Source organism: Symsagittifera roscoffensis, chromosome 7, assembly GCF_963678635.1.
Source record: "Symsagittifera roscoffensis chromosome 7, txSymRosc1.1, whole genome shotgun sequence".
In the NCBI taxonomy this organism is placed as follows: Eukaryota; Metazoa; Xenacoelomorpha; order Acoela; family Convolutidae; genus Symsagittifera; species Symsagittifera roscoffensis.
In genome coordinates, this window is record NC_087068.1 from 15,784,219 (window position 1) to 15,801,812 (window position 17,594).

The 17,594-nt window shown below is 35.2% G+C and overlaps 1 protein-coding gene across 1 annotated transcript in view; it reads right to left on the reverse strand.

Annotated features, from left to right (window-relative positions):
• Window positions 1-1,940: 1,940 nt before the first annotated feature.
• Window positions 1,941-17,594, reverse strand: part of LOC134851910 (short transient receptor potential channel 3-like) — a 50,367-nt gene continuing 34,713 nt past the window's right edge. Inside the window, exons 17-19 of the mRNA XM_063868185.1 lie at window positions 5,928-6,058; window positions 4,845-5,686; window positions 1,941-2,097 (exon numbers count right to left, since the gene is read on the reverse strand). Of these exons, the coding sequence (XP_063724255.1) occupies window positions 2,031-2,097; window positions 4,845-5,686; window positions 5,928-6,058 (1,040 nt within the window). The 3' untranslated portion in view covers window positions 1,941-2,030. The remainder of the gene's footprint in view (window positions 2,098-4,844; window positions 5,687-5,927; window positions 6,059-17,594) is intronic.

Sequence of the window (17,594 nt, forward strand, 5' to 3'; positions counted from 1 at the left end):
TTCACCGCAGCCAACAGTTAAGCTACGCTGCCAAAATTTTGTTCTTTCCTATATACCATATAGTTTGGTTGCATTAGGTTCGATTGGTTGCATAAAATAGGTATATAACGTCATTTTACATGTAAACAAGCCAATACCACCAAACTTTAGAAGGGAAAACATGCACCAACCAAAACCTAATTCCATTCCCCGTTTCCATAAAGTGGCTGAAAAATTACCAATTTTAACCCCCCTTAAAACATATGTGCCCGAAAAAGTAGGAGCTTTAAACCCTTTGGGGGTTAAAAGTGGCCAGTAATTTTCTCGGATAGTCAAAAGTGATAAATTAGATATTCGGATAGTATCAGGCTCAAACATGTCCTTTTTCCGAGCGTCAAGAATGATTTTTGATATTTGGGGCAAAGTATGGGTTTTCTATGGCTCACATGATCCATTAACATACTACTGTACATCCTTTATTTCCCTTTCTCCTAATTCTGACTTGTGTTCGGTGTAAAAACCCATCAACGTAGAAAAACTTCTACTGATTCTGATTGCTTGAAATTTGTCCATTATTCGGTCTTTCCATCATGAGAAAATAGCACCCACTAAAATAACGTTGCTTCAATTTGATTGGCTAGATGAAATAAACCAATCAAATTCCAGAACTATGACAAAACATTTTTTCAAAACATTCAATTATTTTTTAAATAAACCGAATTAGCCAAAAAAAGTATATTGTTTGGTAAAACATTCAATCTTATTTCAAATAAGCTGCAGTGTTTTACCCAGACAAGAAAATAATCAACGAAATTGAGCTCCGAGAAAAAATGACCAACTTGCAATCCATCTGCTCAAAATTGGGCCTTGTTGGAAAACGACTGAAGAATAAATTGTCCGAATTTGTATTAAGCAAACCAATCAGTGCAATCAATGTTTTGTTCTCTGCAATTATACGTTGAAGTTTACAAATCGCAAAAATTAAAAAGTTGGGCAGAATCAGTAAAAGGACCCCTACTTTGCGCCTGAATTTCGCAAAACGGATCAACCGAGTAGGATTAGCCGTACAATCCCCCCTAAGTTTTGTAAAGTAGAATGTCCTCCCCAAGCATGCACGTAACTTTGATAATTAGCTCATAATTATTCGTATGAGATTTTTCATCCAATTCGTATTTTATTAGGCCATAACATCAGTTAAATCGACGTTTTTATTGTGTTTTGACTATTAAATCTGTTAAGCAAGGTGATTTAACATTCTTCTAAATATTATCTTTCAAATTGTTTCCCCGTGAATTGATTTGCGGGGAAATTGTACGGTTGATCCTGCAAAACAAATTGCACCATGTTAATTATGTAAAACTCAAAGCAACTTTTATTTAACGATTTTGTGCCTAATGTCAACTCAACTTGAGAAAAATCCGTTTAATATTCCAAATTTGATTGATCGTTTTGTTCGGGTAGTTCAAATCAGCTCTTAACCCCCCCTCATCCGCTCGAGCAATTTATAGATTCAAAAAATGAGATAAGGTAGATAAAAAAAACTGATGGTCACATTGTATGCTAGCTTGAAATACTATAATGGAAAAGTTCTGAGTCACTTTTATCCAGAAAAATTCTATTTAACTTTTTGTATGCTCATCAAATTTATTATCTAAAGAAAAAACTGTCCGAAAAATTGGTTCCTTAAGAAATACTTCCAGTTTGAAGTTTAACAGTTCGTTCACTAAGAGAATTTGAGTGATTTAAATAAATCGTTTAACCTTGATTTTTGGATGGTCTTAGCACAAAATGACAATAAAAAGGAGTAAATGCACGATTTTATTAAAACTGTTCGGTAGAAACAAGCTGCAATTTAGCCTTTGAGGCCCTTGAAGTCAATTTTTGCCCCTCATATCCGGAGGTAATTGCCAATTTATAATAATGTTTTGCGAGTAGCAACCATATTATGTTATTAACAACCGTACAAAAAATCCATTAATCTAGTTCTCTTTAACCTGTCAATGAAAAAATTTAACTGAGCCTCTCATCTCTTCAATCGTTTCCTGTTGCAATCATGAGTCATCGATATCAGTCTGGGAAGTGGAGGAGTAAAGAGGAGACCCGGTTGAGAGTGCATTCCTGAAAGCAAAAAAAATGCGGTTGGATGGGTCCAGTATCATCCACCTCTTGAAGGTGGGATTGTCTGCGGCAAAATGGATGACATTACTCCTCCATCATGGTTAGTCCTGCATTGAATAAAACCGGGGCAAAAAAAACTATAATAAAGAGTTTGTGAAGGCTGCTACATCGTTTAACTTCTAGTATAAACTTATTTTTAGTCTCAGTTTTTAAGAAAATGCCAGAACACGTAAGCTTAGGGTAATTTTTGTCCCAATTTTTGTAGAAAATAACCGAATCAATGTGCTTGGTAGAATTTTTCAACCATTTTTTTACCAAACAAAAAATTTTTTAAAGCCAAATGAAGATATAGATTCCAAGCGTTTAATGTTAAAAATTTCTTTTTTACGTGCACTCAAAATTGTTCCAAGTGTAAGTGAGGCATAAAAAGGATTGATCACATTAATATGCTATGCGTCTCACATTTTAATTTTTATTATTTGAGTTGGCAGTCGAAACTTTTCAGTCTATCAAAATCTCGTTTGCCAAAAACTATTTGTGACCAGTTAAAGGCCAGTTGGAGCATTCAGGTTTTGCCCTGATATAAAAGCGCTCTTGTTTTATGCGCACCAATTTCGATTTTTTTGTAATTAACCGCTTTTGACAAAATTGTTTGATACCATATGAAGAATATTGTTGTCTTGAGCTCAAAGTCAAAAACTTACTTCACCTGTGAACATTTTCCGTGAAAATATAAGAGTTATAAAACTGATTTTGATCAACTTTAAAAAAATGCCGTTAGAAGGTAGCGTTTGCGGTGAATGAAAATTTACAAGACTTCTACAAACACGTAGCCGTAACGCATTATGTAAATTAAACTATTCAAAAAATAATTGAGGTAACTTAATATTGCCCTAAAGTTTGTTACTAGATAAGAAACATATCACACTGTACAAACTAGGGGGGAAAATTTAACAAACTTGTAAAAATTTTCAAGAAACGGTTTTTATTAATTATGCCCTAAAAAGCAGTCAGGACAATGCATAGGCCGTGATAGCCGTGATAGCCGTGATACAAGAAATGTTTAACACAGAGGCGAAGCTGAGCATCGCACCACTTGCGATACAAAAATTATAAGATGAGAGCACCATGACGATGAAAAGTAAGAAAAAAGAACTTCAAACTATGTTAAAATTGAAGAAGGAAAAACGAGGGAAAAAATTGAAAGCAAAAAAAAGCATTTTCTTTGTATTTAAATTAACTTAAACTTTTCAAAGAGGTCTTAGTGGAGTTGAATTATGGCTTTCAAAAAAATGGTGCCAGAGTCTTATTGATTTCAAAACCACTACCGGATTTTTTAAGGAAAAAAATCGGTTAATTAACTTACATCCAATAAGCTGAAACTTGTCAAAAAACATATGGAAAAAAATTTCTAGTAACGGCTTCATAAGATCCGAAAAATCATCAGTCGAAAATTAATGTCAACATTCTATAATTATATCTACAAAAAATTGTGTTTTAGATAAAGTATGAGTCGAAACAATTACTCGGTAGTTAAATTAAAGTTTTTATAAGATTGAGCATTTCAACGGCATAGCAGCATCATAAGTGATTAAACTGATTTTGTTACATTAATTATTAACCCGGAAAAAAGCGATGTGTTCGATTGATAACTCTTGCTAATCGCAAACGGAATCAATTATAATATGTTCTGATAAAAATATGCGTGAAGAAAACAAAAAATAATATATTTTTTCAGCTCCATGTCTTTATAGTTTTAAAACAAAAGGAATATTTCCAATTTGTCAAAGGCTGTGAAAAATTTTTCTATACTGACAATAGAAAAAAAAATCTTCCAAATTTTTTGTTTCGGTTGCCGCAATTATTCTGAAAGCAATAAAATTACTTCGAAAAAATATCTGTTGCATTCACCCAAAAAATTAAATTTAAAAGGAATCCCAATGTCTAAGTGTTATGATCAACTTTCCTATGCTACTCCAAAAAAAACATAAAACAGTGATGTCAATTTGTAACCTTATGCATCACAAAAAGATTTTTCATATCGTCTAATCACTATTAAAAACACTTTGTTTCATTATTTGAATTTGAATCATTGCTGTAACTGTCAAAATTGCCTATTGTTTCTGAGTGAGGATTCTGATATGCAAAAAATAACGAAAAAAATCAATAACCAGCATTTTTGAGATAGAAAAGTATGTATAGCGCTTTTATTTTGCATAAAACCTTATGACTATCATTTTTAGCTGCTAAATCACAGATTTTAGTTGTTTTCGAATATCTCCTTTAGTTTTCTTTTCAACAACAACCATGGATACTAAACACCCGTAGGTTCAAACGACATTTGATTCCTCATTGGGGAGCGGTTGTGAAGTGGTTCCGTCTCTGCCTCTCAATCGAAAGGTCGGATGTTCGAGGCCCACCATGATTCGTGCTCGTTGCTTGAGGGTGAAGCAACATTACCCAGCCCAGAAAAAAAACCAAAAAATTTGCATGTAGTTCTTAAACAGGGGCACAACAGCGGCATGCAGCTCCTGTGTTGGTCTTTTCCCCCAAAAAAATGACATTAAAGTGCAACGTATTTAGTAAAGTGCAAAATGACATTACAGTGCAATGCCATAAAAAAACATCATTTAATCTCATTTTTAAGAAGAATATGTAACCAGAACTTCAGTTTAGGAGAGGACAAAAAATGACATTAAAGTGCAACTAACTGAGTTAAAAGTTTAATTTTTGCGAGCAATAAATACCTGTATAATGTTGACCATTTCTCTAATGCCGTTTGCTGCTTTTTCTCGATCTCATTCAGCATTGTTTCTACCTTTTCTAGAAAGATCTGTAGTTCTTCTTTCGCGGTCACTTCACAAACATGAACTAATTCTTCGTGTTGACATGACTCTCTATTTATCATACTTTCAAAATAACCCTTAACATCACACGTCAATTGTTGCAATTGTTCCATTTGTTCATTCAACTGAATTTCTTCATTCTTGAATATTTTGGAGAAATTTTTGACGAGAAAATCTTTGAAATCAGTGTTTGCAAGTTTAAACGAATCGTCCAGAGGATTTTCCAGGAACGTTTTGACTTCATTAGAAAATCTCAATTTACAGCCATCTAAAATTTTTTCAAACTCAGTGGAATAATTCTGAAGAGATCTTTTAGTTTCCTTCTCGTGATGACCGATTAAGTTTCGCAAGTCATCCACCAAATGTTCCTGGCGCTGCGAAAAATCAACAATTTGCGCGCCTTGAAAGTTTTTGTTCGCTTTTATTTTGTTCATATTACGCGTCATCAAATTTTTCAGCTCAGAAGCATGAACATAATTTTGGTTCTGCGATTTCAAAACTTCGCTTTTTAGGTCATTTTGTTCGACCGAGAATAATTTGAAAGATTGCTTCTGTTCAAAGTCCAAAAGCTTCAGTTTACTTGAAACGTCTTTTTTACTCTGAAGAAGAGACTCTTTGAAATCGCTCTTAAGAATCTTTTCCATCCGAGTTTTCCGATCGTTTGAATTTTGAATGGTTGCTTCGAGATGTTTCGTCAAATTATGAAACAGATCGGATTGGTTGGCTGCAAGTTCCTCAATTTCCTATACAATAAATTATGTGAAGTTTTTGATAATATAAATTTTCGACGAATTTCTAATTTTAAGCGATAAATAGCTGGCTCGAACAATTTATTTTGATTTATTTTCAAAATTTGCTCTAACAAGTTATAGTAAAGCTTTAGAAACATAAAATTTGAAGAAAAAAAAACATTCTTTATAAAATTTTAACAAGATAAAAATAGTATAGTTTTGGGTTATATAATAAAAAGGTCCCAGAGATTACCTGTGATTGCTTCTCGTGTATCTCTCCCGCCATTAACTTCAACCCAGACAGCTTCGCCGAATTCTTCTCGTGATTATCCTGTGCTAGTCGAATGGCCTCGATCACTTTTATTTGACCTTGACCCAATCTGCCTATAACGCCACAATTCTTCTTTTAAAATTTCCATTTCTAACTTTTTAGGAAATGAACGATGAAGAAGTATTTTTTGTTATTAAACGTAATTTCGGACTTCTCGGACAAATTTTGAAATAAACATGCTTTGGATAAGTTAGTCATTTGTCTTTATCTGAGCCTTAAAATGCTGTTATTAGAATAAATTTTGAAATAAACATGTTTTGGATAAGTTAGTCATTTGTCTTTATCTGAGCCTTAAAATGCTGTTATTAGAATAAATTTTGAGTGAAGTATTACGCTAGCAACACTATGTGCGCCGGACAAAACGCTTGCTAGGAATAAAGGGCCCTTTCTACTTTCTATCTTAGAAAGTAAATCTAAAATTCGCTGAGAAATATTTTATTAAAAAAAGAAGTTAGTATGAATTTACAGCAAGTTGCCTTTTGACTCAATATTTATTTTTTACGGTGAGATTGGAGATATTTTTCTCTGAGATTGAATATTATTTTAGAGAAGGGTTGGGGTGGTTGAGGAGAGTGGTGGTGGTGGTAGAAGAGAAGTTGTTGGAATGAATTCCCGTAGTTTTGAGCTTCTATTTATACTCAGATGGGGAAATCACGCCACTTTTCGTATCAAATGAGAAGTTTCTTTTAACTTCGTATTCTTTATTCGTACATTCGTATTTTACGAGAAGAAGGTTTCGTATGCTCGTACTTTACGAGAGGAATCGTTATTATTCGTATTGAATGAGAATAGTCGTTTCAATTCTCAATGCTTAAAACGTTATACGAATTATTCCAATAGCATTTCCCTTCCTTTTGCAAGGGAATAAAAACATATTTCTTTGGTGGTGGCGGCGGCGTCACATTTTGTGAACGCAATAAAATAATTCATGTTTCTGTTTCTATTTGAAATCAGAACATATCCATCCTCCTATTTGGAGAAGGAAAAAAAACTAAAACTTTCATTATTATTACTTTCACTTGAATAGTGGGGTAATTGTTGATCGATCGAAGCTTTTTCTTTCAATCTCATATAGTTTTGTTGGTATTACGGGTAGCAGATGTTTTTGAACAAAAGCTTTTTCTTTCAATCTCATAAAGTTGGTTAGTAGTTTATTGGTATTACAGGTAGCAGATGTTTTTAATCAACTGATACTTTGAGTCAGGCTTGAATAAATAAATACATCAGTTACATTTATAAATCAAAATAGAGTTTACACAACCAAGGGATTTAACTATAAAATTAAATACATCAAAATTATCTGTTTCTCAAAAGTTTGAAGGTTAGTTTTATTCCTTAAACATTCTTTTTCCGAAGTCTCCTTTTCTTCCTGAAGTATGTGAAGTCTGTCCAAACGCGTAATAAGGGGAGGACTGGTTCATACAAAGGGAGTATTTTTTTGTGTTTTTTGTTTTTTATAAAAGTCAAAATTGTTAAAAGGAAATTTATAGCTATACTACATAGCTATATAAAGCGAAAGAATAAATGTTTAAATAAAAGGATAAATTTCTTACAATTTTCCTTCCAACCGGGCTATAAGTTGTTGATTTTTTGTTTTCAAATTGTGGATTTGCTTTTTCAGCTCCCGGATTTGGTGCGTTTCATGTATATGACTGCGCTGAATTTGCTCAGTATAGTCATCTAACTGGGGGGTTTGTAATTTTGCTGTCAGATATTTTGCTGGGACATAGATTTTTTGATATTCAAGAAGGGAATTAGTTATGGAATACATTTTTATATAGGGTGATAGGCTTCTAATTTAAAACAATTGATTAATGGATTCAAAGCATAATTGAGATCCATATCGAAGCCGGGATTGCTGTTAGAATTAATGTAATTTAGTGTTTATTTCAGTGGGGTGCAAGGGCTGTCGCCTAATGGTCATTGGACAATGAGAAGTTGATACCGGCGTATTTGCCGTTAGTATCTTATATGGTTTTACAATCTGGGTCCGTTTTTTAATTTTAGAATTCGAGGGAACCAGGGGTATTTTGAAATCAGGGGGTGCAATTTTTAGGGGTGGTGGCTGTGATGTTGTAGTTATTGGGACAGCTGAATTGGTTTGAAGTAGTGGCTCAACGAAGGATCGTGTTGAGGTCGGCTTTGCAGTTGGTGTTGTAGTAGTAGAAACAGTTGGTTGTTGAGTGAGTGCTGAAATCTGCGAGTCCAGTGGATCGGTTGGTGGCGGGAAGGAGAGGAGATCCTCGAAATCTCTCAAGTCGTCATCAAGTGTTGCGTCCATAGTTGAATCAGTTGGTATATCCTAGAACAGTAGAATTTTTTTATTAGACTGGGTTTGTTGGGTGATCCAAGTTTTGAGTTCTTCTCTCAAAACTTGTTAATTGGATGTGAGGATACATGCGATCCTGGTTTATTTTATCAATTTCCTCTAAAAGAGGAGCTTGTATTTTTTGATCACAATCTTGTTCTATTTTTTCAGTTTGCTCATCTTGAGTGAAAATTGAGGTCACTATGGAAGTGAAAAGTATATTATATCAAGCGGCAAGCAATACTTTGCCAAAGTGTAGTGAGCGGCCGGTGATTTTGTGAATATGCATAGCCTTTATTATGAATACTAGGCAATCTAGTATAAATTTCACAAAAAGAAAAGAGGCGAAAACTATTCCGCATTTTTCTAAATAGTATTGTACTTTTCCGAATATACGGGTGTATTCGTTTTTCCAAAAGTTTGGAGAGATGAGATAGTCCAAATAAATTGTTTGGGAAGAGCCTAGTGGGCTGTATGAGTCCTTGAAAAGAATTTTTTTAGCATTTAGAAAGGACCTGGATACTTTTTGCAGTATTCCTTTCATCTCTGAATTATCGGAAATCATATTCCAGAATTTTTGCATTTGAGCATAAGTGTAGATTGAAGCGCCTTGGCTAGAGGCTAGAGAATGCTTAATCTTTTGAATTATCTCTTTTGGTTTAAAGAGATATGGTCCTGTAACCCTTGTAATTTGAGGGGTTAATTCAATCCAGGACTTATCATCATCAACATCTAGTTGAAAGAGATTCGAATGTTTGTCGGAGCAGTCTTGTAGATCTGCCGACTGAAAAGTTTGTCGCGTAATTGGATCGACAAATCGAATGTTTTCCTTATACATAATGGGAATGCGATTATAGCATTCATCCATTAATTGCAAAGGTGAATAAAATTTCGGGCAATGGTAGAGCCAGGCAACATTGCCATTGGTCTCTAAGAACATAGAGCGGTTTTTGGTTAGAATATAGCCAGCCAAACGGGGGCTTTCAAGTGAAAGCATTAAAGTATTTAATATTGAGGAGCGTTCTAGCTCACATTGATTTTGCAGAAGGGCTAACTCGGCCGTTCTGAGCATGTAGAAGCTATAAAAAAGAATATAGTCCAATTTGGTACCTATATGAGCTTCGTAGTCAATTTGATGACTTGAAAATTGGAGTGGCGGCGAATCATCACTTAATGTGAGAAAAGTAGAATTTGGTTGGCCGGCATTATGAATAGTTCCCGTTTCTGGGGTTGGTTTAACTTGGATTCCAGTATCCATATTGAAACCGTCAGTGTATGCAATAAAAAGTGAATCATATGAAGCCGGGATTGCTGTTAGAATTAATGTAATTTAGTGTTTATTTCAGTGGGGTGCAAGGGCTGTCGCCTAATGGTCATTGGACAATGAGAAGTTGATACCGGCGTATTTGCCGTTAGTATCTTATATGGTTTTACAATCTGGGTCCGTTTTTTAATTTTAGAATTCGAGGGAACCAGGGGTATTTTGAAATCAGGGGGTGCAATTTTTAGGGGTGGTGGCTGTGATGTTGTAGTTATTGGGACAGCTGAATTGGTTTGAAGTAGTGGCTCAACGAAGGATCGTGTTGAGGTCGGCTTTGCAGTTGGTGTTGTAGTAGTAGAAACAGTTGGTTGTTGAGTGAGTGCTGAAATCTGCGAGTCCAGTGGATCGGTTGGTGGCGGGAAGGAGAGGAGATCCTCGAAATCTCTCAAGTCGTCATCAAGTGTTGCGTCCATAGTTGAATCAGTTGGTATATCCTAGAACAGTAGAATTTTTTTATTAGACTGGGTTTGTTGGGTGATCCAAGTTTTGAGTTCTTCTCTCAAAACTTGTTAATTGGATGTGAGGATACATGCGATCCTGGTTTATTTTATCAATTTCCTCTAAAAGAGGAGCTTGTATTTTTTGATCACAATCTTGTTCTATTTTTTCAGTTTGCTCATCTTGAGTGAAAATTGAGGTCACTATGGAAGTGAAAAGTATATTATATCAAGCGGCAAGCAATACTTTGCCAAAGTGTAGTGAGCGGCCGGTGATTTTGTGAATATGCATAGCCTTTATTATGAATACTAGGCAATCTAGTATAAATTTCACAAAAAGAAAAGAGGCGAAAACTATTCCGCATTTTTCTAAATAGTATTGTACTTTTCCGAATATACGGGTGTATTCGTTTTTCCAAAAGTTTGGAGAGATGAGATAGTCCAAATAAATTGTTTGGGAAGAGCCTAGTGGGCTGTATGAGTCCTTGAAAAGAATTTTTTTAGCATTTAGAAAGGACCTGGATACTTTTTGCAGTATTCCTTTCATCTCTGAATTATCGGAAATCATATTCCAGAATTTTTGCATTTGAGCATAAGTGTAGATTGAAGCGCCTTGGCTAGAGGCTAGAGAATGCTTAATCTTTTGAATTATCTCTTTTGGTTTAAAGAGATATGGTCCTGTAACCCTTGTAATTTGAGGGGTTAATTCAATCCAGGACTTATCATCATCAACATCTAGTTGAAAGAGATTCGAATGTTTGTCGGAGCAGTCTTGTAGATCTGCCGACTGAAAAGTTTGTCGCGTAATTGGATCGACAAATCGAATGTTTTCCTTATACATAATGGGAATGCGATTATAGCATTCATCCATTAATTGCAAAGGTGAATAAAATTTCGGGCAATGGTAGAGCCAGGCAACATTGCCATTGGTCTCTAAGAACATAGAGCGGTTTTTGGTTAGAATATAGCCAGCCAAACGGGGGCTTTCAAGTGAAAGCATTAAAGTATTTAATATTGAGGAGCGTTCTAGCTCACATTGATTTTGCAGAAGGGCTAACTCGGCCGTTCTGAGCATGTAGAAGCTATAAAAAAGAATATAGTCCAATTTGGTACCTATATGAGCTTCGTAGTCAATTTGATGACTTGAAAATTGGAGTGGCGGCGAATCATCACTTAATGTGAGAAAAGTAGAATTTGGTTGGCCGGCATTATGAATAGTTCCCGTTTCTGGGGTTGGTTTAACTTGGATTCCAGTATCCATATTGAAACCGTCAGTGTATGCAATAAAAAGTGAATCATATGAAGTTGGATACACTATTCTGGGATGACCACAAAGAGATTGCGGTTTATTCATCACCTGTAGCATAAATTTTTGAGAATCCCTTGTATGGGTAGAATGAATAGACGGTCTAGAATCGCCTTTAATTATGTAGTATGATTCTTCGTTTTGAATCATTTTAGCCGGAAATCTGTTTAAAACAGTGAAAATGCAATTGTTGGGTTCTTCCCAAGTATAAGCAAAAGCGTCTAAGGATGTTGTTTCACATCCATTTGTAGACACTGGACAGGGCAAAGGAATGTTTTGCCAATTATTGACTGTTCCATCTTTGAGGTTAACAGTCAGAGTTACATTTTGCATGTAAGTTTCAAAAGTGTCCAATTTAATCCAAGAACGGCCATCACATTCGTTATGATGTTTGCCGTCAACTTTGCCAGCATGGGCATTAGTTACTGTTTTAACATTAAATTTGAAAGGAATATTTCCAATACTAGCATAGCCTAGGTTAAGATAGCCTCTGTCGGCGGCCGATTTACATTGATCGGCAGATAAATGGAGATCAGTAGTGATCATATTTTGTCGAGCGTCGATACCACTCGAATCAAAAAAATCGCAGAACCAACGCATTGATTGGTGTTTGATTCGACACATTGTCGCATTTACTTTTGTGCGATAATGTCTCTGATATAGAGTCACATAAGCATGGGCTACTTTAATATTTTCTGGTTGGACTTTGCAAGGTGCTACTTTATTTAGAGAGAACATTTTGTTAGAAGTCATTAGTTGACAATCATAATGAGCAACCCGAAGATTATTTGCAGTATTTGCATATAATTGTTCTTTCGGATCAAATGCTGAGGTTTGATTCGAAAGTATTATTAGAGTTAAAAGACCAACCAAATAAATTTTTTGCAAATTTATTTTTTGGTGGTGAATGATAGCAAAAGAATTTTTAAAAGTACTTACTTTAAGCATTTCCTCGAGAGTGGTTAGAACAGGATCTTGGTCCATTAGTTCACCTTCCTCTATTTCACTATATGGATTTGTCATTTGGTGGATTTTTGTGATGGGAAATCTGAATTAGATTTCAATTTTTGTTGAGGAATTCAGCAGATTTTATTTTTTGGAGAGAGAGAGGAGGTTTTGAATGAAAGATGTGGAATTGAGCAAGAATGAAAACAACTGTATATCAGTTAGTTTTTAAAGGCTGTTTTTGCTTTTTTGCAAATCTAAGCTCTGATTGGCCGTTGTTATTCGGCGTCTTTCGGAAGTGACTCTTTTTAAGTCGTAATTCATTCGCCATTCGTTTTGTGGTTTTTTTCATTCTGGCTTAATGTCGTGGTTTTTCCACTTAGTTTTGATTTGTTGAGATCTAGCAGTGGAATGATAATCGTTCGTTTATGCTGATGTTAATTTTAACAACTGCATTCCCCTTCCTTATTGGAGGATGAAAATGAAAAAAAAAACATCTCTTCATAAAAGAGGACTAAAAGCAACATCATTTGTTTGCTTTCCGTTTAAACTCCATCTGTTATCTCAGTATTTTTTTAAAAAATTTTTGCTTTCTTGAAAAATGAGTTATATCGAGCCTGAAGACAATCTGGTGGACTTCCCCGAGAAGTTTTTGAACTTGCGGGATGAGTTAGATTTCACACACGAAGCCTTGCTGGAGGACAAGGAAGTTGAGAGAAGGGTGGAAATCTACGACGGTTTAGTCGAAAAGGGTGCAAATCTGACGCCCATGGAATTCATGATATTCATGGACCGGAGTTACATCTTCAAGTATCCGGTCCTGAATACCGATGAACTGTTTGAGCTGGGCTCAATACAAAGTAGGTGCTTCGCGAAGAAACTTCGGAGCCCATGGAGCGGAAACCATGTGGTTTCCCAAGAGACAATGGACTTTTTGTCCTTATTCTTTGGAGAGGATGTAAGTTTGTTTTACAATACACCCAATTTTTAAAAATAATAATAGAAAAAACTTTTTATTCAAGTGGCTTGTAACTATATAAATTTGTTTTAGTTTCAAGAAGAATTCTTCAAAAAGCCAGTGGCAGAGGCAGAGTTTAGACGAAAAATAGAGCTTGATATTATGTTGGAGGAGATATATCAAGCTTGGTGGCGGCCTTACTCAGCGCTGCAGTTTGCAGTGAGGAGCCTGAGTAGGGCCGCGGAAAACTCGTTGGAAAAGATGGCGGCAGTAAAACTAGTGAAATCGTACACAGATATTAAATCTTGTATTTATAAAAGTTATTTTTAAATTTATTTATTAACATGTTATTTTTGGTGTTTTGTGTTTTTATTACAAACGAAATATTTATAAAGTAGAAAAAGAAAAAAAAGAAAAGGCCAATAGAAAGAATTAAAAAATATATTTAGTTTGGCCAAATAAATGGTTTAGTGTTTTTATTTCTTTTTAAATTTGCCAATTAGACTAGATGGAATTGTAGTTCCATAAAAGTTTGTAGGACGATTTGACCGTTTAGGTTTTTTGGATTCAGAAAGTGATCCAGGTGCGGATCGAGTGTTCTCATAGAAGCTTTCCTGAGAGCTATGAGGGATATTTTTTCCGTCAGTAAAGTTTTCTGATGATTCAGATAAACGAGGGATATCAGGAGGACGGGGAGTATTATATTGTGTTGTTATATTTTGGTGGCGGCGGCCAAAGTCATTTGCGAGACTAGTATTAGGACTTATACTGCGGCTAGGTAGGCGGCGGTGGCCATAACTACTAGATTGACTAGTTGAAGGATTAGGGGTTTTATCAGCAGGATAGGGAGTTGAACTTCGAATAGGTCTAAAATTCTGGTCAATCGCAGTCGCATCGAACAAAGTTCTTAGATGCATGGTTTCTCTGCCTGAATCTAATGAGTGTTCATGAACAATGGTTTTATTTTGATCCTCATTTGTAGGGGTATGATCAATCATTTGCTGATAACCATTGTTGACTACTGGCCAAAACTGGTATTGTAGATTTTCAACCTGTTTAGGTTTATTGAAAGAGTCGATTTGATGATTTGTTATATGATCATAAAAATCACTTGAAAATAAATCACTAGAGTACTCTTGTAGTAGCTTGGGCATTTGTTGTTCTTTAGGAAAGTATTCAACAATATGATTGCGGTGGACAATCTTTTTTTCGTTAGTGAAATCATTTTGAATTCCGTATGTTACTTCCGTGATTTTTTCAATTACGGTGTAGGGTCCAGATCTCAAATTTAAAAGCTTTTGAGATTTCAATAGTGGTTTGGATCTATTTTCTAGTAACACCTTAGTGCCTTCTTTTATAGGCCGTCCTAATTTAAATTGATTTCGGAACATGTGGGCCTTATTAGTGATGCGGCGGCAATGGGTATAGGTGTTACTATAAATCAACTTAAAATCATTTTCCCTTTTTAGTATTTCGGCGGAAATTTGATTTTTTAGAAATCTATCTATGGTCTCATTGTTTGACTTATGCTCGGTATGAGCATGATTTTCGAGACCAGCGCAAAATTCAGAGGTACATCTTTTGTTTTGGTCGCGGTAGAGGCCTAATTTAAGGCTAAGGGGAACCTGAGGTTTTATGCCAAAGACAATCTCATATGGAGTGTAACCTGTACTTGAATTTATGGCGGTGTTATGTGCAAAAGCAAATTTATTTGTTAATTCAGACCAGTTTGAGCCTGAGGTACTCAAGAAATGTCGAAAGTACTGGGTTAAATGTTTATTCTGGACTTCAACTTTTCCGTTAGTCCAAGGCGAGTAAGTAGTTCTTGGTCTCAGGGTTATTCCCAATTCAGAGGACCAATGAGCAAAGTCATTACTCATGAATGCACTTCCATTATCATGAATAATTTGTTGTGGAATACCAAATGTTGTGATGTATTTCTCTAAGAGCTTAATAGTTTCCTTAGAGTCTGCATGGGTGCATGGATATACTTGAAGATATCTAGAGAAGGCATCTATCACAACTAAGCAAAAGTTTTTGCCTTGACTTGATGGTCTAAGTGGACCTTTATGATCAATGTGGATCGTTTTCATTGGGATTGTTTCTAATTGTCCCCATTGTTGTAATGGAGCTTCATTCAGGTCTTTTCGTTTAGGTTTATTTTTCTGACATTCTAGGCAATCATGAAGCAGCATGTTGACCCATTTATAGAGTTCGGGCCAATAGAAATATCTTTTGATTATTTCCAAAGTTTTTGTTTCGCCGTGATGACCGCTAAGAGGATGCTTATGAGCTAACTCAAAGCAGTTTAGCACTAGGGAGATGGGTAAGCAAATTTTTGGACTCTTAGTATAGTCATCATTATATTCATTAATACATAGAAGATCATGTTGGTCTTCAATGAAAAATAATTCGAACTGCCTGATATAGGCTTTTAATCCGTTTTCTTCACGATAAGGATTTTTTTTGTTTCTTTCTGGCTTTTCGTTTTGCTTTTTGCAATTTTTGATATCTATGATTACAGTATCGTTACACTGCTCTTGCATCATTGTTTCAACGTCTAAATTTGCTTCTTTAGCAAAGTCGGTCATTTTTGCTATCAGTTCAAGTGAATCTGATTTATTCTCTTCAGATTGGAGACTTAGGGGTTCAATTAACCTCAAAGATCTTGTTTTGGTTGCAAAATCATTTTTTGCTTTAACCAGGTCGTTGAGAAAGTTATTCTCAACATTGCCTTCATATAAGTCAAGCCATTCTGAATTTTCCAAAGAATCATCAAGTGCAGATACTTCATCTGGAATTTCTTCATAAACGTTTTCATTGTTTATATCTGGTATAGATAGTCGTTTGATTTGGTTAATTTGTTTGCCAAATCGAAAGAAATCTGTTATATTTTGAATCGCACTACAAGATTCTTCAAAATATTCTGGAGCATCTTCAATGCTGAAGTCTCCTCTGTCACTTATGTTGATTAATTTTTTTTTTTCACCTTGCACTTGAGCAATGACTGGATAGCAATCGTTTTGAAATATGTTATCATCTTTGTGGAGTACTGAATAACATATTTGTTCTCCATTGTCTAGGATGAACTTTATATCATTTGGTATGGTTTTGTGTTCTAGTTGATATCTTTTGATATCAGCGATGGGTACATTTCGGCTCAATAAGTCAGGAAAGGCTAGGTTTGAACCTGGGGTATAGATTATTTTCAAATTGTTGAATTTTGTCAATACGACTTGATATTTGAAAAATCTATGAGAAAGTTGTCCTTTTCTGGACCATAAGAAGAGAATAGGTCTGTGGTCGCAATATAGGTATAGAGGAAAGGGTGAACCTATAATGTAGAATTCATAGGTTTGCAAAGCAGATATTATTCCACATAATTCACGATGTTGAGTAGACATTTTCTGCTCAGCTTTATCAAAGACTCTAGAATTGGCAGAAACAATTCTTTTTCCTTCAGGGAAGTCTTGGATGAGTATACATCCGGTTCCTACATTTGAGGAGTCGGCGTGAATGTGGAATGGGTAGTTTACATCAGGTATGGCATTTGAAATATCATGACAGAATTTGTCTTTCAGTTTTTGAAAAACTTCTTCATGGCATGGTAGCCATTGAAACTTATCACCACTGTTTGCCAGTTCATATAGACATTTTGCGTCCACATGAAAATTGATGATGTATGTGCTGTAGAATCCCATGACACCTAATACTCCTAGAACTTCTGTTTTTGATTCAGGGGATTTCAATTTTTTTATGTCATCAATTCGTGAAGCGATTGGGGAAAGACCGTCTTTAGAGACAACGTGGCCTAGAAATTTAACTTTTCTTAGGAAGAAAAAGGTTTTGTCAGGGGCAGCTTTTAAGTTGGCCTTCCGCAAAAGAGAATGATATTCTCGAATTGTGCCAAACATTTCATTTTTATTTTGACTCTGTAACAGAGTGTCGTCTATGTAAGTAATTGCTTTTTTTTCTTTAATGAGGGGTCCGAAGGCATATCTCATTAGTTTACTGAAGAAATTTGGAAGTGGTTTCAAACCATAGAAACCAACTTGGTAGGTATATTGTCTACCTCCAACAATAAAGCTTGTTAATTTCTGGGCCTCATCTGTTAGAGGTACTTGATGGTAGGCGCAAGAGAGATCACTACTTGTGAAGTATGATCCGTTTATTCGGGTCATGAGAACTTGTAGTGGTTCTAATGGCCAACTACAATTGCTAGTATCTGTGATTGAGTTTAGATACCTAGCATCCAAGACCAACTTAACGTAGTCTTTTTTTGGAAGAATGATGACTGGATTTACGAACCATGAG